This window comes from Myotis daubentonii, chromosome 1 (assembly GCF_963259705.1).
Source record: "Myotis daubentonii chromosome 1, mMyoDau2.1, whole genome shotgun sequence".
Classification (NCBI taxonomy): Eukaryota; Metazoa; Chordata; class Mammalia; order Chiroptera; family Vespertilionidae; genus Myotis; species Myotis daubentonii.
The window spans coordinates 27041291-27065139 of record NC_081840.1 but is presented as its reverse complement, the minus strand read 5'-3'; the positions used below and the strand labels follow the sequence as shown (position 1 = coordinate 27065139).

The 23849-nt window shown below is 46.1% G+C and overlaps 1 protein-coding gene across 4 annotated transcripts in view; it reads left to right on the top strand.

The window, feature by feature from the left end:
* RAD51B (RAD51 paralog B) overlaps window positions 1-23849 on the top strand; it is a 611763-nt gene that overhangs the window by 451495 nt on the left and 136419 nt on the right. For 3 of the 4 annotated variants that reach the window (XM_059692581.1, XM_059692571.1, XM_059692589.1), the window contains exon 9: window positions 20269-20372. The exons of the other annotated variant lie outside the window; for it this stretch is intronic. In XM_059692581.1, coding sequence (XP_059548564.1) covers window positions 20269-20372 — 104 coding nt within the window. The remainder of the gene's footprint in view (window positions 1-20268; window positions 20373-23849) is intronic. 4 annotated transcript variants of the gene reach the window in all.

Sequence of the window (23849 nt, the reverse complement as noted above, 5' to 3'; positions counted from 1 at the left end):
GCGTGTGGAGGACGGCGACAGCCACAGATCAGGGCGCTTCAGTGGCATAAGGTGGTGTTTCTCTTCCTGCTTGATGGAGCCAGGTTTCACAGATGGAGTTGGGGGGATATTGTTGTCTCATCCTTGGAATCACCACCCAAAGGAGATAATTATACAGTGGAAGCACAATTTGAAATATCTCTCCCCCCAACACCAAGGGGTCGCTTTTCTAGATTTCCTGACAGTGTGTGTGCGGCAGCCTTTGGATTCAGGCTTTATTTCGTTTTAATTTAAGTAATGTTTAAAATGAAGTAATACACAAACAAAAATTGTATACATCATGCATGCACAACTCCATGAGCTTTCTCAGTGAGCACACGTGTGAAACCAGCCCAGATTAGAAACAGAACATGACTAGTACCCCAGAAACTCCCCTGCCCACCCTCCCTCCCCTCCCCCAAAGGTAGCGAAGGTCTGGGTTTCTACAACCATAGATTAGTTTTGCCCGTTTTTGAACGTCATATAAAGGGAATCAGATGGTAGGTTTTCTTTGGTACTTGTTTCTTTTGCTTCACATTATGTTTATAAAATGTATCCATGTTGTTGTATATACCAATAGGAAATATGATAACCAAAACAGAGAATAAATATTACAATGCTGTCATGGCAAGATCATGTAAAATGTCAGTGTTTGTAATTCTGGCCACTTTTCTATGCATATAAATACACAGGTAAATTGTTTTTTAAAAATGAGACCATAGTGTATGTACTATTTTGTGATTTGCTTTTTTGTTTACTATATCAGATCTACCAAAGTATTCTAAAGTTAGTGTATCTTAAGGAGGCTGCATTCTGAAATGACCAGAAAGGTAATATAGAAAAGTGGAAACGTACTTTTTTAAAAAAAAATCAGGAACACACATCAGTATCTATGTTAGTAATTTTAATAGGTTTGGCACACCCTGGTCAGGCTTCCAGAAGGTTCTGAATGAAGGCCGTATGCAAATGACCAGGGAGAGCTGATACTCAAGCCTGAGACTGGGCTCTGTTCCTCCATGAATCTGCTGATTTTCTTCTCTGCTGTTTCAAACCCAGGTGTTTGTGTTGCGTGGAACCCATTAGGAATCCAGGTAACCTGTGCGGGGCTTGCTGGAGTCTGCTCTGGTCCTCGCTGACTCTATAACCTGAGACAAGTCTGTAAAAATAAATGTTCCTTATTTCTCCAATGGAGAGCCTCATTTCCACATCTGTTTGGTATCATAAGAAATAATACTTACATAACATTTCAGAGCCCTTGAATGAAAGCTTCCTTGGAGTTGCTCACTGTTCTTACAATTTCCTCACCTAACATTGTGGAAATCTATTGTCGTGGATATAGTTGCTGAGCTGAGTCATAGCTACACTGCAGATCTTGGGCAGTGGACTCATCTAAGCCTTGGAGGTCCTAGTTATTTACTTCAAAAGCTACCCGTTTACTTCCTAGATGTTCGCCCTGCGCGCCTCCCCTGTTGTAGTTTTGGTTTACAATACACATCTTCCACTTGGGCCGTTATCCTTACCCAGTTTGAATTGTATCCATTGGCACACGCTGTTGGGTTTTCCTGAGGGAGGTCACCTGGAACACTAGTACCCTGATGTTCCCTTTCCTCCGCAGGAGGGCAGAGGAGTAAATATGCCTGCTGGCCAGTGCAGCTTGAACTCATGGCCTGAGACGCAGGCACTGTCAGGGACCCCTGGGGACCAGCACTGGATGGAACCTAAAAGGCAGAAAAGATACCATGGGAAAATGCTGGGCCAGTCTAAGCCGAGACTCAGTAGCAGCAGGGCATTAAGAGATGGAAGGATGTCCTCCTCCCTCGTGTTTCAAATGAGGAAACTGAGGCTTAAGGAGGTCACAGAATGGGATTGGATGTTTGATTTGAGGTTCCATCAGCTACCCCATGTCTGTGCTGTGTAGGAGACCCAGGGAAAGACAGTGTCTGAGGGATGATGAGGAGACTTCTGGACTACATTAAACAGTGCCATCCCTGCCGGATCGCAAGCCGTACTCTTCCCCAGACAATAAGCTGAGGGTATTGACTCCCTCCTCTTCCAACCCCGTGGGATTGTGATGGTGAGAGGAACTTGGCATTTTACCTCATCAGTTTTGGAAACGTGGCCTTCTGCCAGAGAATTCAGAAGTTCAGTTTCAGAGATGCCTTCCTCCAGAATCAAGTGGTGCGATCCATTATTATTAAATTTATGAGTTTTTCTTTCTCTCTCTTTCTCCCTCCCTCCCTTCCTTTTCCTCTCCTCCTCACCTACCTTCCTTCCTTCCTTCCTTCCTTCCTTCCTTCCTTCCTTCCTTCCTTCCTTCCAGTATTATTTTTTAAACTTGTTTCTGATGACCTCTTAATCTTCAATGACATTTCTGATGTCACAGATAATATCAGTCTTTGAGTCCTTCAGTATACAGAGGCGCTGAGCTTGTCCTTCTGAAATTCTTCCGGGGTCAATTTGCCTTGTGGTCAAGGTCCAGGAAATGAGAATATTTCCAACTCATTAGGGACTATCTTGGCCTTCAGCAGAAGTGGCGTCTGAATCATTACCTAAGAGAGCTTTGTAGATTGTCACAGTTGGCAGCCTTGGGACTTGAGCTAATCCTGGAAATTCTTTCACTTCCCAGAAAGAAGGTTCCACAAGGTCAGGCTGAGGTCCTCCGGGAGAGCAGATGGAATAGAGCTTGCAACTAGTCGCTTTTACAGCTGGACTTGAGGATAAATAAAATTACACACACACCCCTTTTTTTTGGATCATCAAGCTTTGGTTTTCAGGAGATATCTGTTCTTTACTCTCTCTTTTTTTTCTATATGTGGAGGAGGAAAAAGGAATACGCTGTAATCACTGAAATAAAAGCAAGTAAACTTGTTGACTCAGTTCCCATGGTGAGTGCAAGGAGGGCCAGGCCAATAGAAACACCCGAGATATTACAAAAATGTGTTTCTTTCTGGCAGCTGCACAGTCGGTCCTTTATATCCAGGCACTGTAATCGGCCCATCACCCAGAGCTCTTTCCAAGGCCATTATTCTGGTTGTGGGGGCTGCTGCTTCTACAAACAAATGTTGATTTTGCTAAATGTGCTCTCTCTCCAGCTCTCTTTGTGGCAACAAAGAGTATCAAAGCATCATTTAGGAAAAGAACGTGTAAAATATCAGAAAGATAAAATACTCAAGGCTTTCTAAAGGCTCGGGGGTGTCTGGCTCAAGCAACACATTATAAACAAGCCACCTGTAAAATCAATTTTAATTAACTTGAAAGCACATCAATGTTAGTTCGTTAAAATGAAGTTCCGTTTAAATGGAAAACCACCACTACAGGGTACATTACAGTATTATTTGCATGGGTTTGGGGTTTGGCAAGTGAATTCTGTATTTAGAAAAACCAAAGCAAATCCTGTTTCTTTGGGGTCTCCTTAAGTGTTGAGACACTTACCCTGGGTCCCTTGGAATGCGGGGAGTGCCCCTGGGTAGGGCCCAGGCCCAGCTCAATGTTGTTGGCCAATTCTTCTTTCCATGACTCTTCCAGTCTACTCCCTTCCTGCTCCCTGCTCCTTGCCTGTCTCCATCTCTCCTTAGTCCTTGGCCCTCATGCCCTCGGACTACATCTTCCATTTTCCACCCAACACCGACGGACTTGATCCCCATGATCATTGGGCTACGCTAGACCATGGATGACAGAGAACACAAAGAGATAAGGATGCTATTTCAGGTTTACCAAGAGAAATGAAGCCCAGGTCATCACACGGAGCTGGTGAAAAATACAGCCCCTCTTTGGAACTCTCACTTCACTGATTATCTGAGAGCTGGAAGGGACTTTAAAGATCCTCTCATCAAACCCCCTCCTTTTCCTGGGCCCTGGGACTCAGGGGTGAAGTGACTTGTCCGAACCAGTTAAGGCCGTCAAGTGGGGCTTCTCTATCTCGACTCCTGCCCTTCCCCCTCCGGCCAGGGCCCGGCGCTGGGGACCTGTTGATTACCACACAGCCCGCAGCCAGAAAAGCCGCCCTGTCAGCAGAGCGGCTCTACGAGCTGACACAGGACATGTGCACATTGGGAGTGGAGTTTCGTTCCAGTTCCGCCTCTGCTGTGCTGGCCGCCGAGTCCCTTCTGCCTTTGTCTCGTTCCCCCGGTGGTTGGTAATGAGGAGATAATGAACCTTTCCACCTATCAGGCTCACTTGAGTGTTATAAAGAATAATGAGGTGATATTTGTAAAGTGCTCTGAGCGCCGGGAAGGAGGAGGGGTGGGCTCAGTAAAAGCGCTATTCGCTGCAAGCACTTATCCAGGGAGCCTGCAAACAATAGTGGAGAGAAGAACACTCAGAAATGAATCCCAGGGACCAGCCCTGCTTTGAATTTCGGAGGAGGATTAGTGGGGACCGGATAGGTGTTCCACGGCTCCGGTTTCTTTAGTGTACGTCAGAGTAGGAAAGGTAATTACATTCCTCCGGCGGATTCAGCGGGGTTTCAGTTGGGATGTCAGAGTGTCCTTGTCCTCTCTTCTGAGGCCCAGGCTGTGTTCAGTTGTGATTGTTCAAGCCTGGGGCGTCTTCTGTCCCGCGAGGACTCTCCCGTAGGAGCAGAGTGATTTCTCGGCAGTGGCTGGGCCGCAGTTTATAAGGTTGATCAGGGGGAATGCTGCGTCTAAAGCGGCCGGGGAGCAATTTGGATGCAGCAGGGAAATGAAAGGCGAGGTCTTCATTGTGGCTGATCTTTTTTCCTGTGCTGCTCCTGGGAATTTCCTCCGTCACTCAGATGCACATGCAGCACAAAGTGTGGGGCTTGGCGGCCATTGCGACAGCCTCTGTCACGGGGAGATGGAGACTTAGCCCAGGTGCTGGTAAACCTGCCAGGTCACTAGCTGTGTTTAGAGCCACCTTTGAACTTCCGTCCCTCCCACTGAGGGTCAGGTGGGGGCCTGAGAAATGGCATGTGGGAAGGTTTCCAATGACTGTCCTGAGGAAGGATCTGTTTCCCCAAACACACCTCCCCACGCCCCCTGTTTCTAGACCCTCAGCCCCAAGTTCAGTCCAGTCTCTGTCATTTTCGGGGTCGGGGAAGCAGAGAGGAAAATCGGAACCGGAGACATGTTCTGGGCTGTGCAGCGCTCTGAGGGCCACGGGGCAGTGAGCCGGGGAGAGTGTGGCTCCCTCCTCAGTGGGCAGGAGCAGGGCAATGTTACCATCATCCTTCCCAGGGTGTAGGGAGAAGCCAAGAGGTCATCTGGAACCAAAATTTTCGAGATCAAAGTTATAGTAAGGAAATGACACTGATTTCATCTCTGCCCCCTGAAGTTTATGGGCCTCTTGGTAATCACTGCTTCCTCAAGCCTTCCCCCTCCGCTGCGTCCTTAGGCCTCCCGTGCAGGGCCTGAGGGGCTTCCCCCCCTAGGAGGCCAGAGGTCACTCTGTGTGACTTGTGGGTCTCCAGGAACATCCTCCAGGTGGCGCGGCTACAGACGGTGAGCCCGAAAGCAGTGCACCCAGATGCCCGGCCTGAGCACACGCGTGCCCGCGGCCTGGGCGCCGGAGGCCCCTCTGCCCCGCCTGCCATCCTGCGTGTCGGGCGAAGCCCCACGTTGAACTCAGCACCTCTTTGGGGCTGACTCAGGCCTCTGGATTCCTTCCTGAGTCTCTACAACTCACTTTGTGTGTCCTCAGCAAATCTCTTCTCTGCCCTGGGACTCCGTGAAGTGACATGGGATTTACTTGGCAGGATGATGTGACCTCTTTCTAGCCCCCAAGTTTTTGTTTACTGTAGTTCGAAAGTCTCAGTCCTCCCAAAGCATTTGGTATGTTTTCTTCATGTTCCTCTCCCAAGGTATCTCTTTTGCCCCAGACGTGCCCCCCCTTCCCCCCCAGTGTATTTTCAGGGGAGGATGCGGACACCCCGGGCCCCAGCGCCTGTCCCCGTCACCTCTGCCGGGGCAAAGACCAGCGCTGGGCTGACCTCCGGGCGGCCGGGAGAGAAGGCTTGGGAGCCCCCGCGCCCCACTGCCCTTCCCTTGTGGCCTCAGCTGCTCGCCCTGCCCGCCCCTCGCCTGCTCCTTTTCTCAGGGAGCCTCCACGCCAGTGCCCAGCGAGCCTCTGGGAGCGAGGTCCGTCCCCTGCTCGGCCTCGGCTCCCCACACTAGAACACTCAGGCGTCAGTGGGAAACAGCTAGATCTGTCAGCACCGGCCCTTTCTTCCAGGCTTTGAGGGCCACATTCTCCACGGCCATCTGTTCCCTTTCACCTCTCGGACAATGTTGCTTTTTAAAGCCAGCGATTCTTCCTCCTTTATCCCCTTCTCTCCCGCCCCCCACCCCTTCTGCGCTCCCAGCCTTTCCCCCTCATTGCTCGGTCTTCCCAACCCCCTGACATCAGCCTCTCCTAAGAGAAAACATGCCCCCTTCTACACAAAACCGTTTTGTGACCGCTATAGGGTTTTGAGTTTTTATTTTTAAACGTTTTGAAGTCAGAGTTTGTTGCTTTTAAAGTTTGTGATTGTCGCGGGGGTATTCTTTTGGTAGGGAGGGGGAGGGGAGGATGGAAACCTTGTCAGTCAAGCACAATGAAAATACAGAATGCTAATGCTTTAGGTCCTGCTGGCCGGCACTTACTGGCCTCTTTCATGAAGGAGCCCTCCCTTCCTTCCCTGATGATCAGAGCAAGGAAATTCTGAAACCCGGAGGTTTTTCCGCCATTTCTTTTCTGATTATTTTGTTGTTGCTGCTGTGCTGTTTTCCACTAGGGGCTGGGCCGCAGCGAAGCAGGCACAGCGGTCCCTCGGTCTCACACACAGCTGCGTGCAGAGGTGCAGAGCAGGCGGGAGGGCCCGCTGTCTCCGAGCAAAGCAGTAGGTCCCGAGGCTCGAGGAGTGTCTGTGAAAGACCTTTGGTACCAGTGCCGACCCATGACCAATGTGTGACCCGAGCCATGTCACTTTCCTTAACAACAGTGATGATAAAATCTTCCCCTTAAAAAAACGCGTAATACATGACTCTTCCGTTTGTACCATTGCTGTTTCATAAACAAGATGAGTCTATGGTAATATCTTGAAAACTTTATGGGCCATACTTGGCTAAGGACATTACAACAATCCACTCAGATGTACGTACAGTGCAAAACATCAGGCTCAGCTGTTGACATGGGAAGTCCGCTAGAACAAGGACTCCCAGCCTTGGCTGCTTGTCAGAATCACGGGGAAGCTGGAGCACGGGCTCCGGGGCCCGGCGGCCAGGGTTTGAGTCCCGTCTCCATCACTTACTCGCTGTACAAATGGGGATAAGGTTTCATCATCTGTAAAATAAGGGCAATAATAGCGTCCGACTTCATATCGTTGTTGAGATGATTAAGAGGTTTTTAGCACGGAAAGCACCTGGAACCGTTTCGGGCCACACTGTCGTCGGGGCATGTAAATGTTCACTGTGATTATTGTCCCCCCTCCCCGTCCCCCAGACACATTATGGATGAGGAGAGGGCCCCGCTGGCTTCTCGTGGGGCCCCGCTGGCTCGATCCCCTGTACCCTCTGCTCATTTTTCATTGCAGAGCTCACATCGATACATGGAAGAATGTAATGTTCAGGGGGGTTGTAATGATGATTAACATAGCAATTCTACTTAGAAATGTCATAAAATACAGAAACACCCTAAATACAAAAAGGGTAAGTAACCATGCGCTTCTGGCGAAGAAGGTGAACCAGATGGGGGATTAGAGTCAGAGGAGGAAAGCCAGTCGTGGTTTTGGCAGCGAAGGTTCTCTTGCGTGTTTTCAGTTGGAAATCCACAGAACCTGATTTATTTTTCTTTGGTATCAATTTCGAGAAGCCTATATCACATGACGAAGAGTTTCCCAACAACAGGGAGAGAACATCATTCACGTCCGCTTTCCTAGACAGGCACAGATGGCTCTGAATGAGAAACTGAATATGACGATTTAACGAGGAAAAGAAATGAGCATCTAGAGGGGTCAGTGAGGGGGGCTCCCAGAGTTTTCCCTCCCAGAGGAAGAAAGAGACGGACGGTCATTCTTGTCACACTTTCTAAATGGCTGAAAGAAACAATGAAAGAAGCAAGTAGGCAGACGGCTGGGTTCAAATTCTGGCTCTGCCACTTGCCGGGCGACCTTTGCAGTCACTTCCTTTCTCTGCAGCTCAGCTTCCTTCCCTGGAAAATTGGGAGGATAATGGTGCCTCCCTCGAAGAGATAATGTATGTAGTAAGGTATTGAGCCTAGTGCCTGGAACCTACTAATTATCCCAAAACGTTACCCCATAATTGTTTGCTGTGATGTCCCATATCATCTGACGTCTGAGATGTGGGACAAGTCACACCAAGTCAGTGGTCTTGATCGCTTTTCGGAATCTAATCATTTGCAGTAAACCCGTAGTTCTTTCCCATTTCTACATAAGCAGTGGCCTTCAAGGAAGAAGGAAATTGCTTTGCTCAAGAACTCATATTTCACAGATGTGTACTGACCGCCTGCTGCCACCAAACCAGTTCCCCCAATTAAAATAGCCCTGTTAGCATCAGCATATTTTGTTCATCATTTCCCTCTCCCTTCATGAGGCTGCTGCCTGAAGTGCGTGGCTGTCCGGCTGGGGATTGGGACACTCAGCAAAGGAATACTTGAGGAAGTGAAAGTTATCTCCACGCCCCGGCAATCTGCATCGCTCACCCCCAGCAGCTGGTGATCCGGGGGCCACTGGGAACTCCAGTCACACACAGAGTTTTCCCTCCTCAGTGCCTCCAGTTTGTTGTGAGCCTTTTGTCGGTGTGATGGCCATGGGATATCCCTCATGCTATATGCCCACACGTGTGTGCACACCCCAGAAAGGGAGAAAGAAGGGCAGCCGTTTCTCTTAGCCTTGACTCAGTTTCTCTCAGCTCCAGAGTTTCAGGGAAACACACACTGAACTGAAGAAACTCGGCAGCCAAGCCGAGTTCACCAGTTTGGGAAAAGAAACCCCAAGAAACTTTGGCAACTTAGGTGCTGAGGACACTGGGATTGCCTCACTGAACTATCAACAGTCTGCTTCTTACCCCCATCCCCGCCCCCTGCTCAGAGCCTTCAGGGGCAACAAACATATGTGATGCCAGCATTCCACTCCCTCCCACGCCTGCGCGCATCCTGATTGCTATCGTGATCATTCCACTTCCCAAAGGGGTGCTTGATTTGGGGCCGGAGGAAAGCACAGCCATAAATCTTCCACGCTGTGCAAGGTGATAATTAAAAGCATTCTCCCCGTGATGTGCTCTGTGACGCCAAGAGGGAGGCAGCTGGGACAGCAGAGAGCTGTAGAATGCCTGGGCCCAGGCCCCACCCAGCTCTGCCTCTGACCAGGTGGGTTCCGGGTGTCAGGCCACCGCTTTGTCGTGGCCGGGAATGGAGGTTATACCACTGTTGTGGATGGAGGGAAGCAGTATGTGCCAATGCACTTAAAGTTGCATTTATCAGGTGCACGTGAGTACTCTGGAGTTTTCCAAGCCCCTGGGGGCTTCTAGCTGCTGTCCCCCTTTATTCTCTTCTCTCCTTCACTACACTCTGTTCCTGTTGTCACTAAAGAAACGAAGGGAAGCTTGAACTCCGAAAGCTGAGCTATGTTTGGCGTCTAGAAGAAATGCAGGTCACGGATGCTGATTGAGGAGCCTCAATGAGGGTCTGTGCCTGAGAGGGGGCCTGGGCCCCATCACTAGTCCTGTCCTGTTTCATGGCACCGGCTGTCAGCTGCCCCTCCTCCACTTTGTGAATTAGGGTTTGGGGCGGCTCCTCTAAGAAAACTCCAACCAGATGAGTGATCGCATTTCTGAAGGGCGTTTATCTCTCTCCCCCGTCCCCTTGGGAAGTGGGGTGGGGGATAACGTCAGCAGATAGGAGCCAACAGCTGGGCCAAAGGGCAGTCACCAGCGCGGTGTCTTCCCCGATGACCAGGGTGCGGAGCCACATCCCAAGGTGAAGGTGGAGCTTTCCTAGCACAGATGTGCCCAGGACAGTACACGGACCTTCCGTGGGGGCTGAGAAGCCTGCACTTGTAAGCAAAACAGCAAATGCCTAATGCATGAGGTGTTTTTTTTTTTTCCAAACTTTGGGGTGTGTAGGAATCACCTGGGAGAGCAGATTCCTGGGCCTCATCCCTCAGAGATTCTGATTCATTAGTGGGATTGGGGACAAGGATTTTGCATTTTTTTAAAGTAAACCAGGTGACTCTGATGCATAAAGACACGTATGAAAAACTGCCCCAGGAATTTCTCCAGAGAGCCCATGCCCTGTCCTGTTTTCATATGGGGACCCAGGTCATCTCCTAGGGTTGGCCAGCCTACTTAACAAAAAATAGTTTAAACACGCACAAAAGTTCCAAGGGAAGTTAATGAACTCCCATATACCTTTCACCTAGATTGTTAACATTTTGCCACATTTTTTCGCTCATATTATTGTTATCCATTTTATAATATTAATTTATTATTATTATCTTGGCTGAATCATTTGAGTCCATTGTAGACATCATAACCCTTCATCCCCAAATATTTTAGCATTTATCTCCTAAGAACAAGAACTTCTTTTACATAACCACAATACAATGATCTCACCCAGGAAATTCATGCTGATATAATACTGTTACTAATATATCAGCCTTAATCAAACTTTGCCAGGTGCCCCAGTAATGTCCTTTTAGCAATTTTGCGGTTGTTGTTGTTGTGTGTGAGCGTGCGTGCGTATCCAGGATTCATTCTAGGATTAGACATTGCATTTAGTTGCAATGTCTTTTTGTGTTAATGATATATTAAGCCACTGATGTTTTCACAGAAGTGTTTTTCTTCAGGAACAGCTTTCCTGATAAACAAGAGCATTTCGACCTGGCGGGGTGGCTCAGTTGGTTGCAGCATCCACCAAAAGGTTACAGGTTAGATTCCTGGTTAGGAAGGCACATATCTAGGTTGTGGGTTCGATACCCAGTTGGGGTGCATACGGGAGGCAGCCAATCAATATTTCTCACATTGATGTTTCTCTCCCTTTTTCTCCTTTCCTCTCTCTCTAAAATGAATAAAACAAACAAACAAGCAAAAAACCCACAGCAGTTCTTTTTCCTTTCTATCCCTATTACTTGCAAAGAGCCAGCGATCTAGGGCCAGCCCGAAGCCTGGCAGATGTGCCTGGGCCCAGCTCTGCACAGCCAAGGCCGTGGCAAGGACCCTGTGTGCCCGGGTTTGCCTGGCGCTGATTTTCCAAAGGCAACCCCATGACTGCTAGTGTCCCCTTGCTCTTCAGACAACAGGCTATCACCTGCCACTCACTGTACAGGCCAGTTCCTTGCACGTGTAAAGCTACTTCACTGTAGTTTAACACCGAGAAAGGATGTGCCACTTTTTGCTCTTCCCAGCTTTTTCCAAAGGCAGTTGGCTGAATGCACACATCTGAGCGGGAGTTTTCTCCACAGCCAAAACAATAAACAATCTGAAATCAGAATAAGATACTTATCAGAATAAGTATTTCTTCTGCTTCTGCCAGAAAGAAAGAAAAAAAGTTACTTGAAAAAAATCTAATGGTCAAAACATGAGATGATGACCATATGGGAACCCAGCTGCCTCTGAGTCTGAAAGGGAGCAGAAAAGCACAGCTCCTACCTCGCTACCTCGATGGCCGACTGGCACAATTGGAGGAGTCCGCTTGCCCACGGTGAGCAGATGGAACACACGGTTGTGGGGGAAACCCTGTTTCACATAAGCATCTTCTTAGCTTATATTCAGTGAAGCCTACGTTCAAAAAGAAAGTGCCACAGATTCCCTGAAATGGTTGGGTTTTTGTTTTCTTTATTTTATTTTCTAGTATTTACCTAAGGATAGTTTGTGTTTTCTCTAGTGAGTGAATTTATGTTTAATTAAAGAGTTCTTTTCAAAGGTCAGGAGACCTAGCTACTGGTCACCATTCGGGGTTCTCCCCTCTGCTCAAATAGAAGGTAGCGAGCAGGAGGAAAGCTGTCTTATTGGAGAAAGGATTCAGAGGCATGGCTTCCTGGGAGTGTTGGAAGTTGAGCCAGGTGGGGAGGAAATTGCTTCCTTCTATTCAGGTAACCTAGTTCAAGCCTATTGTTTTCCTAACTATCTTTGAAGACATCCATGGTTGCCACTGCAAACGGAGTGGAGAAGTCCTATGCAGTATCCCCTGTAGGGCTTTGGGTTGATAAATGAGACGAAGGCTAGTCTGACCGTTTATTGTAGGGTGAGCACCCTCATGCTGATTTGGGACATTTGCTACGTGGTGTCTCTGTAGGGCTACCATACGTCTTCGTTTGCCCAGAACAGTCCTGACGTATCTGTTACCCCAATATAATTATTAAAATGCCCCCGTTCCATTTTCAAAAGTGGCCTTATTGGATGATAACTTGCATAATCACTGTAAGACTCGGGGAAAGTTAAAGTATTTTCTTCCCCCCACAAAAGCCAACCAAGTTGCTTCAGTGGTTTGTGCTGGTGCATTCCAGTCTTGATCCTAGTGATTAGCTCACTGTTTCTACCTTTGGCTGTGGGGGAATAATCCATCTCTGACTCTTGCATTCCAAAACCTCTGATTGCCCCACCTTTCCACGTCTTCTCACATTTTTTACCTTCCTCAGTAACGAGTTTTATTGAGACTTGGATCGCCCTAGGTGTGTTGTGTAAGTAAAGACTCTGAACTGCATTCACCTCTTTCACCTCTAGCCACGAGACACTGGGAATGAAACTTCCCACTTTACCAAAGTGAAGGAGCCTTATTCTTCACCCGGCAAATGCCTTGCTCAGTGGGCAGCTGATATTGAGGCAGTTATTACGTGGTTTTATGCCTCGGATCCTTTATTTGTAAATCCAAAAGAAGACTAATAGCTTTAAAGTATTTTGAGAATCTCAAAGCTCTGAAGATTATAAATAACGAAAGATTTTTTTTTTTCTCATCTAAAATGGCAGCACTGAGTCTGCGGTTACTTGCTTAATAGATAGCGTGTGGTCCCTGGGCCATTTGCAGCTGATGGGTTTTTCCAGTGCTCTATTTTTAGAGCTAGGTCAGAAATATCACTTCCGTTGGAACTTGACCTACAGACCATTGTCAATTTTAGAGGCCCAAGGAAGTACAGTGCACTAAATACAGCTGGTTCACGGGTTCAGTTAGTGAACCACAAGCCCCCAAGGAAATTAATTTTGCTGGAGGGTAGATGGGTGAGCCTATGTGATGTGATACCTTTGCCCTGTGGCCTCATGGAGTTTGTAGGTCGTCTTGAATGTTTCTTCTAGAAATAGCCTTTGCTAGGCAGTCTTCCTCTCTCTTTTATTCCCCACTTACCCTTTTTAGCTTTGGTTGCTGAAATTCTGTCTTTCTGCATCACATAGAACAAGAGCTAATGACCCACTAACGGAGGTAGTCCAGGATACTCTGGGAAATTTGGAGGAAAGCAGATCTAAATATTTCCCCCCGTCATCTTTCTATTGGGGCTCACCGAGGTTCTCAGTCCCCTCCCCAGTTCAAATGAATGACCCAACAAAAAGCATATGCTGAAGCTCAGCAACTTCCATGGGCCTGGGTTTAAACAGGAGAAACTGAATTTAGTGGATGATAATCCCCTTTTAATCTCTGCTCTCTCACTCAGACTCTCATCTTTAAGCTTTGTCATTATGAAGTTGTGTTTGCTGGAACTTGGCCACAACTTATGATTTACCCATCAGAAGGTTTTAGTGGGTAGGACAGACTAAGAAACAGCCTCATCTGGAGAGAAATCTGCTCCCAGGCAAAGAACCACACATCCTTACTCTTCAGGCTAAATGGGCCCTGGGTAGGTCATAGCCATTCCAAGTTAGCACATAGAGTAGAGCAGCAATTTGCAACCAGAGTGCTGCAAGAATTTTTAAAACATGCAGTAACTGACTACTTAGCCAGGGGCACTGACCTCTTTTCCCTTAGATTGTCAAATAAAAAAGTGACAACAGCCAACTCCACAATAGCCGTCCGGTGTGAATGCCCTGTCTTAAACCATAAATACATAGGTCCTATAATAGAGTTGCATCTTAATGGTCATGTCACATAAGAAGGTTGCATATGATTGGTTAATTCTTGGTACCAAAAATCCTTCTATACAAGTATAGGCACCTAATTTTTCAAAAAGCCACTTTGGAGCAAAAAGGTAGATAATTACTATTATTTAAAATTTTATTTGTAAATCAATCAAAATTACACCTATTTTTTTTGTCAGATTAGCATATATATATTGGTGTGCCACAGAATTTTAGTAATAAGGCTATGTGTGCCATGAGATAGAAAGGGTTGAAAATCACTGGCGTAGAGCATTCTCAAACTTCCTGGAAAAAGGTGGTCCAGAATGAGGAGCTGATTTCTTGTCATGAAAATACCATAGATTCAAAGTTCTGAGGACAGGCAGGAACTTTTGAGAACATTTTGAACAACCATTTCTTGTTATGGATGAGGAGGAAACTGAGGCTCAGAGAAGTAAAAAAAAAAACAAAAAAAACTGGTCATTACCAAGGCCTCGTCTAATGTTCATTGTTACCTCCTCTCCTTCCTCCACCTGGTCTCACTAAAAGCCCGCATCTAAGTCAGAAGTAGAACTCCAGGGTCCCGCCTCCTAGCCAGCAGCTGACCATATGCTATGGTGCGCTTTGTAGAACATGCTGTACAGCGGTTCTCAACCTGTGGGTCGCGAATGACCCTTTCACAGGGGTCGCCTAAGACCATCGGAAAACACATATATAATTACATATTGTTTTTTCACTATGCTTTAATTATGTTCAGTTTGTAACAATGAAATTGGGGGTCACCACAACATGAGGAACTGTATTAAAGGGTCGCGGCATTAGGAAGGTTGAGAACCACTGCTTTAGAACGTGAAGACAAGAGGTAAGAAAGAGAATGTCAGTTCCAATGGCAACATACCATCTCCTTCCCTTTAGTCCTCAAAATATTTTTCTTTTTTTTTTTTATTTTCCTTTTTCTAGTCTCAATAAGGTGCCTTTCATCTGAAGGGATAGGAGGGACCCAATGTCCAGAATATCCAGTCTCTTAGGCCATGAACTTTCCTTCCCCCGTGTTCCTATTCTGGGAGTAACTGCTTTGTTTACACTTTAATTTATTTCAACATGGAAAAGCCTATTCTTTTAAAGTTGACCTTTTGCTGCGCAGCAGACACTTTTATGTTATGTATTGGAGATTCAGTTTGACCTCCTAGAAATGCTAAGCCACAGAAGTCATAAATTGGAATGTTTTCATAGAAGCTTTTTTTCATTGAAGGCTCCCCATGCTGACACGGGTTGGTACCAGAGGCCCATTCCCTTGTTGGAAATCAAGGCTACATAGCAGCCTGATTATACTCCTCCAGTCTGATTGCACAAGACTCCACACCCTGTGTGTACAGTGCAGAGAAAGCTCCTTGCCTTGTGAGAAATGCTTCTTCATAACCTACGCCCACTCCTAAGGAGTGGGGAATTGGATCCAAAAGATAGTGTGTAGTTATGAAAGAGATTCCAGAATCCAAGTCCTGTTGTTTTAACCAGTTCATTACTGAGCTTTACAAGCTTGCCTCATTATTAGCAGAATAAACAATGTAGAAGATGATGATTAAACTTATTTTCTTCCCAGATTCCATCTATAGTGTTTGATCATCATTGTTTCTGTCATTCATGTATACCAAGTATCTTCATCTAAGGGTCACCAGGAACCTTTGGCTGCCTGGGGGCAAGAATTATTATTCGCATTTCACAGATGGGTAAGCAAACACAGAAGGAGAACATGCTTTGACTTACCTAAAAGAGTCTCTGAGAGAGTAGGGAATGAATGTTCCCACAGTCTTTTTTACAGAGACCTGACTTCACAGTAAATCAATTACATTTCTCTACATAGTGCATTCAGATACTTCTGCAGGCTCAACCTGTGACAGTGAAAAATCCCCAATAATGAAAATACTTTTAAAACCCCGTTCGTTTATTTGATTTTTTAATTTGTGTTGAAATCAACCTGATTCCAGTACGGTGAAGTCATGTTGCCTTGGCAGGTCTAAATATCAGTCATCAAAAAGGAGAGAGGGAGAGAGTGCCCCAATTTTCGGGACTTCCGCTTAAAATGAGCGTAGAGAAGACTCGCTTATCTATTTCCTGACCAATTAGGTCATTGGGCAGGAAATCACCTTTTCTGAAAAGCCAGTAAGCAGATTCCTTCTACCTTAAATTCCCCATGAACAGCAATAACAATCATTTAAACCAGCGCTCACATGGGAATGCTTGAAAGTTAGCAGACATGAGACCACTGAGTTTTCCATTTGAAAAAAAAAAAAAGTTACCAATTGATAGTAACTGACAGCTACCTCACTTCCCTTTCTCCCAATTCTCTCTCAAGTGATTCCACCACCTAAAACCACCCTTCAATTGTTTTCTCATATTTGAGACTTTGTTAAGTAACTTTCTAATCCCAGTCAGATTGTTAAGTCTTCAACCAGAGAGGGTCAGGTGTAGGCCAGCTGGTGGGCATGAATCCGGCTGTGGGCCAGTTGAGCCACCGGAAGCACCTTGCCCAGCCAGGCCTGCTTATCATCTGGAACCCCTTGCCCTGGTTATCACTGTGCATCAGGAAAGAGGGAGCTGAGTGTGGAGTCCAAGGAGCATGCAGAGTTGAGAAGAGTGATAAAATGCTCCCAGCACCCCCATGAGTGTCTTCAGGCCCTTCCCAGGGGCCCTCCTGGCTGGCAGAGGGGCAGGCTCTTCGAATCAGGAGCCTGGAGAAAGCTAATTGGAGAAGAGGTTACAATTCTGTCAGCTTGGTTTCCAACGCCGACTCTGCCATTCACCAACCATGTGACCTTGGGAGAGTTACTTAATCTCTCATAGATTTACTCTGTCAATAGGAACCTTATTACCTATCTCATAGAGTGGTTGTGAGGATGTAAAAAGATGGAACTAAGATATGAAACTCAAACAAGACATGAAGGGCTCCCTATATAAAGGGCTTACCTAGTGCTTAGCATATGGTACCTTAAAAATATTGTCTTTTATTATTAACTTTCAAGGCCTTGCTGTTATTGCACTTGCATGTGGCTCAATGCCTGTAGCACCCTGAAAATGTATCTCCTCCAGCTAGCTCACCCAGGGTTTCCTCTGGAAACTTTTCCGTGGGCATTTGCAGTCATGGCCCTGAGGACCTGAACTTGCCTGTCTGAAAAACAGCAAAGCATATGGTACTTTTAAATGCTGTTGAAGAACATGGAAGTCTTTCAATAGTGACTACTGGCCCAATGCGGTTCTGATTTCTGAAAACATCTTCTAGACCTGGGCCACTTACAGTTTTATTACCAAGAACATGGTTGAGTGCTTCCCTCATTAGCATCTTCTAGTGATTCACATGTAGCCTTTCCCTGGCAAACTCGAAAACTCAGCCTCTCCTATCACTTAGCAGGCATCTAAGCAACAAGCTTCTAGAGTTTGCTTGAAAAAGGTAAACCATTAATTTTAGCTTAAGCAAGATAGAATTAAGAATATAGATCTGCTAAAACCAACACATCACATGGTTCAATGTTTAGGAAGAATAACTTATTAACTATCTAACCAGTATTTATTAAGCATCCTGTATCTCAGACCTTGTGATAAGTGATTCAGGTGTACTAGCATGGATCAGACATGGATGTGGTCCTCTTGAAATATACACTCGGGGAGAGAAGTAAAGCACACAAGTAGCAGACCACAGAACAGAAAATGGCAGTCACACGAGAGAGTGAAAGTATTACAGGGGTTTAGAGATGAGGATCAGGGAAGCGGTATGGAGGATAATGTGTGGGCATAGAGCCATTCCAGGTGTAGAGGGGCCATGGAGAAGAAGTGATAAATTGGAGCAGAATCTACATGGAGTGGAGAGGTGTGGAAAGACAGAGTGGGTATAGGCTGAAGAGCCTTGAATGCCAATCTTGGGAATTAGAACTCTTTGAAGGCACATGGGGGCGTACAAAGTCTTTGAGCATGCGGATCGTGAATGCAAGGTGGCATACTTAGCTGTGCGCTTAGGGAGGCCAATCGGGCCGGAGAACAGAGGATGGGCTTTTAGTAGGGAAGGACTGACAGTAGCGTGGAGAAAGCTATGGCACTTGTCCTAGGTGGAGGCTTATGTGCGTCTGATCTAAGGTTGGAGTTAGGAGAGAATGGAGGGTCGGGAAGGATGCAGGTGAGTGTATACAGTCAAACCAATAGGGCTTTACAATTTATTGGACGTGAGGAGCATGAGAGAAGAAACCTAAAAATGGAACTCAGGTTTCAAACCAGATTAAGTGGGAGGCCAAAGACAGGGACAACAAAAGAGGAGTGTGTCTCTATGGGAAGATGTGAGCTTTATTGGAAGATAAGGAATTTATGGTGTTAAAATTCATTACGTCAGGCTTACACTTATTGTGGTTCAAAACAGAGGACAGGTGCTGAGGCAAGTCAGGGGCTGAGACAAGGGCTGAGGAATCATCGGTGTAGAGCAGACATTGCCAGCTTGGTGGGAGTGAGTCATACCTGGTGCACACGCATGCTTATTGTGTGTTTAAAACAAATAACTACACCAACACTTAAAAATCAGGAGATTGTACTTAAAATATTGATTTCTGGCTTCTCTTTACATCAAAAGATGTGGCTAACTATGAACTCAAATTGGCACAAGATATCAGCAGTCAGAGCTGAACAGGGGCTCCCCCCTTGAGGTCCTGGATGAATTTCCTAATTCACCACAGTTGCCTGGGGCTGGGGCTAGGGCAGGAAAGAGGGGCTGGAGGCTCATGGTTAAGGGTCTGGGGCTTGCATTTGGGGTGATGAAGTGTCCTAGAGTTTGATTGTGGCGATGGTTGAACAATTCTGCATGTAGTAAAAACCATTGCACTTTCAGTGGGTGGTTTGTATGATGTGTGAATTATCTCAATAGAGCTGTTTGAAAAAAAAATGCAAAAAAAGAAAAACCAGTTGCTCAAGCCCTGGCTGTGTTGGTGTACTTACAGCAGAAAACATTTCTCTGTTAATGTGTCTCTATCAAGAAAGGAAAGACAGACTGAGATTTTTAAAAGGAAAATGGAAAAGCGTACATCTATTTTGTGGTAGTAAAGAATTTCTATGTGTTACAATGCAAACACCTGGCCTCTGTATTAATTTATTTCCTAGTCACTGACGGCACTTGGGTATTAGGAAGAATTTTGGTCGTGGCCAGCTCTCTGCAGTCCACCCACTAAGCAGAAGAGGCCAGACGATTGGATGTCAAAGGAGGGAGAAGCTTTATCAACCTCTGACAAGAAGTCAGGAAGGTTGAGGACAGAGAAGGCAGGAAATTGCAAAGCACCATCCAGGGAGAGAGCTTACAATGGTGGGGCCAGAGAGAGCTACAGGCGCAGATGACCAAGTATGCTCAGGAGGTAGTACTTTATCCTCAGGCACAGAGGGTGAAAGACCAGAATTCCTCCCCTGGCCCAGGCCAAACATGGGCACAGCAGTTCAAAGGCGACCTAGATATGACAGCAAAGGCTGGCTGCTAGAGGATGGAACCCGTTAGCCTGCCTGTGAGAAGGAAGAAGACGAGGCGAGCGGAGTAGATGTCAAGAGGCACCCATGAAGCTCTGGAGGTGGAAGACAGTAGCTGAAGTACAACTTGGGGGAAATTAGAACTCAGAGAGTTTGCTTCAGATCCTTCCCTTTTAGGAACGTTTTAGGTGGTAAAAGAATGTTTCTCTTGGGATAAGAATGTCTAATACAGAGATATGAAATGGTGAGGTCTTCCAGATTCCTCCTCCAGGTGTGTGTGTGTGTGTGTGTGTTGGAAGGGAAAAGGAATTTTATATGCATATGCCACCATTTCTATATTGATAAGGAACACTGAGTTAAAATTCTTATCAAGCTAAAAAAGTTTAACAACTCTATTGAACTAAGACTATTTCACAACCAGCTCTTACTCTGTATAGCAGCACTTTGCCTTTCTACCAGCGATGTTGAGTGGCTTGATTTAGTATTAGCAATGGTTCCAGATTCCCTTGCAGTGAGACCTCTTATTGCTGTGTAACTCTGTTGCCTTTAGCCTGTAGTGGTCACTTTCCCTGAGGCTGAAGGAAACGCATGCTGGCTTTTATTTTTTAGTCTCAAATTCTTTAACCCCTCTCCTTCTCTAATTCATCAGCTTCTGTGGTCATGAACTGAGCCTCCACGTGCTCTAAGCAATGAGCAATGACTGGACCTTTGTGAGACACCATCACAAGGAAGGGCATCAAGATCATAGCTATGTTCTGCTCCGTTTCAGGCCCTTCTGGATCCAGCTGTGTGACAGCTGCACTAGGCAACACCTGGAGCCACAGTGTGAACACACGGCTGATTTTCCAAAGCCTTGGTTCAGAGAGAAGACAGGTGAGTGCTTTGACATTGTTTTGTGATTGTCAAGGTCATGTTGTCTGTCCTGGCCTGACACAGGGCGTAGGGAAAAACAAAACAAAAAGCATCCCTGCCTGCCCCAACAGCAGTAAAATGAAGTGGGGAGACAAGTCACAGGAAAAGAACTGTAAGTATATACCCAAGAGAGTTCACATGGTGGCCAATAGCTTGTAAGTGACCTGATGGTAGCCAATAGCTTGTAAGTGACCAAGGTACACACCTCTAGGGACCTCAGGTTCTCCATCAGTAAAGGGTGAATGATCAACCCTATTGGTTGAGCACTAGGTCATTCATGTACAAATTAAAAAGTGATGGTGCTTTTTCTTGAGATGAATGTGCTTTGAAAACCTCAGGTCAGACAGACCTTTCCAAGAGAATAACTGTTCCCCAGGTCCTGGGTACTTTTGCATCGACTCATAGCCAGTAGTTTAAAGGATTGGGTGATGCTAGAGAGACCTCTGAAAGGATGCTGCCTCTAAGAGCTCCCTGTTGATGGCTTCTGTACTGGCCTCAAATGAGAATTTCCCCCTCTCACCCAGAAGGGTTCATTTCTACCCCTTCTTCATCTTTCCTCCACCCCCTAAGAAAGGACCACCACTGTCTGACCTTTTGGAAAGATGCCTCCTAATTAGGACATTTCTTCTTCCTGATGGCTAACTTCAGCTTCATCCTGTGTGAACCAGGTTCCACCACGACCTCCTCTGCACACAGGAGGAGAAGGAAGCCAGGGTGATTATTCTGATGTAATGGATGGGGCAGAATGCAGAACCCAGATTTGCCCATTTTGCTAAATATATAGCAAATCCAAGTCACTAATTAAAGAGGCATGAAATGTTACGCTCGCTGGTGGCCCTTTCCAGAGGGGGTGGTAGGGAGGGGGTGGTTGGAAGGGCGTGTAGCCCTTTACCTGCGTTGGGTGAACTGGCTCTTTTTCAGGGAGTCAGGAATCATCCAAAACAGACGGGAGCCCTTGCCTGTTCCAGACATAGCTCTCCGAGTGCTCTCGGTTACAGACCAGAGGACTCCTCTTGGTTCGCTCGGACTGTGTAAATAGCCTTCCAGCCGAGGACTGAGTCAGCTGTGTTCTGAGGCGATGGAGCTGCTTGTTTTCATTCCAGGGAACATTCTTGAGTTTTCAGGCCCTGGCGTGCTCGTTGCCTCCATGAGGCCTTCTCTCTGAAAATTCAAGTTTCCTGGGTTCTGCATCCATTTCTTTTCTTTTCAGTAGAACACATCCAAAAATGTTCCTGTAGAACCTAATGACCTTAGGTTTGTACCCCAGGTTGTAAATGTTGTTCAGTAAACCCTGCTTGCAGCTCTCAGGCATGTCGCTAAGGAGTGTCAAGCTCTGCTCCCTGGACTCCTTGAAGAAGCAGGGTCCTGTGGGTCAATGTTGATTCGGTCATTTTCATGGATCCTTAACCCCACTCCTTGAAAACTTTTGTACTTTATCTCTGTTTTAGATGTTAGATGACACACTGATTTTGTGATTCAGTCTATTATACATGGTAGTGTGGATTCCAGGCTCCCAGATTCTAGTTTTACTAATTCTAGTGTTTATTAGTAAATAAAGAAGTTAGAGCCACATTTTTTGTTCATTTGTTTTATTAAATTAAGCAGTCATCTCTGTTTTGTTAGTGTCAACAGGAAATAGCTAGTAGAACAAATGCTATTATTCTGTGTCTCTTTGGTGACTGGAACATTTTGGTGGCTGTTGGATCTTGGCTCATAAGGTCAATTGTAGGCCACTGGTTAGGAGAAGAACGCAGATCAAAGTGTAGATAGATCAGTGACAGCCTACCAGCTCATATCTCATTAGAGGGGTCCGTGGTGTTATCTTAATCTATAAAGGACAGCTTGTTCTATCATTGCTAATCAATTAAGAGCAGAGTTAAATGCTTTTGAATCATGTTTCAAACAATAATGAAAATTTAAAGAAAAATACAACCAGCATTAAAAATGGCCAGCACAGGCCAAAGAACGTATGCTTAATTAATCTACAGAAATGTGTGTGCCTTCAGGGACCGGTTGTTCTGTTTGTGGCCTGATAAGTACGATAAAATATAATATAGAAAACTTGCCTCAACCTGATGCCCTAATCTCAGCTCACCAGAGGGTGTGCTTAGTGATTCATTGAGCCTTTCCCGTGGTCCTACTTCATGACAAAGTAGAGGAGCCACGTGAAGACCCACCTTTTCTGGGATACGTGCTTTTAAGGTGATTGCTCCAAATAATACCTTTTATAACACCTCTTAGTAGGAGGACATGCCTAGATCATTCCATAGACACATATGAACACCAGCTCCAATGGGGAGTTACAGGTAGAGCTTTTGTTTTTCATTCTTTTTTTTTCTTTCTTTCTGTCAATGCACAAGCAGAGGCCACATGCCATGGGGCCAAGGTTACGGAATGAAAGTTACGTTTTATCCTATTTCTATGACATTGAGCTCTGCATCAGGGCTCGAATGTGAGGCTTAGTCTGAGCTCAGCGGCTGGAAGGGGTCAGGCCAAGCTGAGCAAACTGGCGAGCTGATGAGCCCAACTTGGATTGTATAGTCCGACAGACAGAGTCCTCCCCGGCAGATTATTTTCTTTACACCCTGGAAACGTAGAATTATACAACCGCGGAAGAAATCTCCTTATCAGGGCACAAGCCAAGTTAATTCTCTTGTTTATTCTGCTTCAGTGTTTGTAAAAACGCTCTTGTGAAGCTGGGAAGCATTTTCTTTTGGACTAATTTAGCCTTTTTTCCATTTGACTTTTATTTACTCTTTTCCTCCTTGGCTTCAATCCTGCCCCACCCTTTTTGCAACATTTTTATTCTTACTAAAGACATGTCCTTAGAATTGAATTAAAATGGCCACTGCTGGGGGTTTTGTGCTTGCGTTTTAGTGGATTTGGTTTTGTTACATAAATAAAAGGATGATTTGGTTCACCACGTGCATGGCTGGGGGATGCAAAGAAGTAGCAGACAGTTCCTGCCTTCAAGTTTCTTCTGTTCTAGTCCGAGAGATGACTGAGATATATAATACACACGCATGCCCACATACACACTCATGAATTATCGAAATGAAATGCAGGAGTTAAAGCACAAACTACCTAATACGTGGTTAGCACTGTTCTGCGTCCCAGGAAGGTAAACTCATCAGAGCAAGTTAGTTTTATCAGAAGGTGGGACTTGAGTATCACTTTAAATCTGTGTTTCTGGAGCCTGGGTGACGGTAGACCCCTCCCAGGAGTATTTACAAAATACCAGCACCAGGCCCCACCCTGACCAATGCAGTCAGCATTCCTGCTGGTGGGGCCAGGCCTCCGTGTGCGTTTTATTTGTAAAGCTCCCCCAGGTGACTTGACGGTCTAGCCCAGGTTGGAAACCTGATACAGATCAAACCGGGTTACTAGGGAAGGAAAGGGAAGATGTTGGGGTGAGGGTGGAGCAAAAGGAGAAAGACA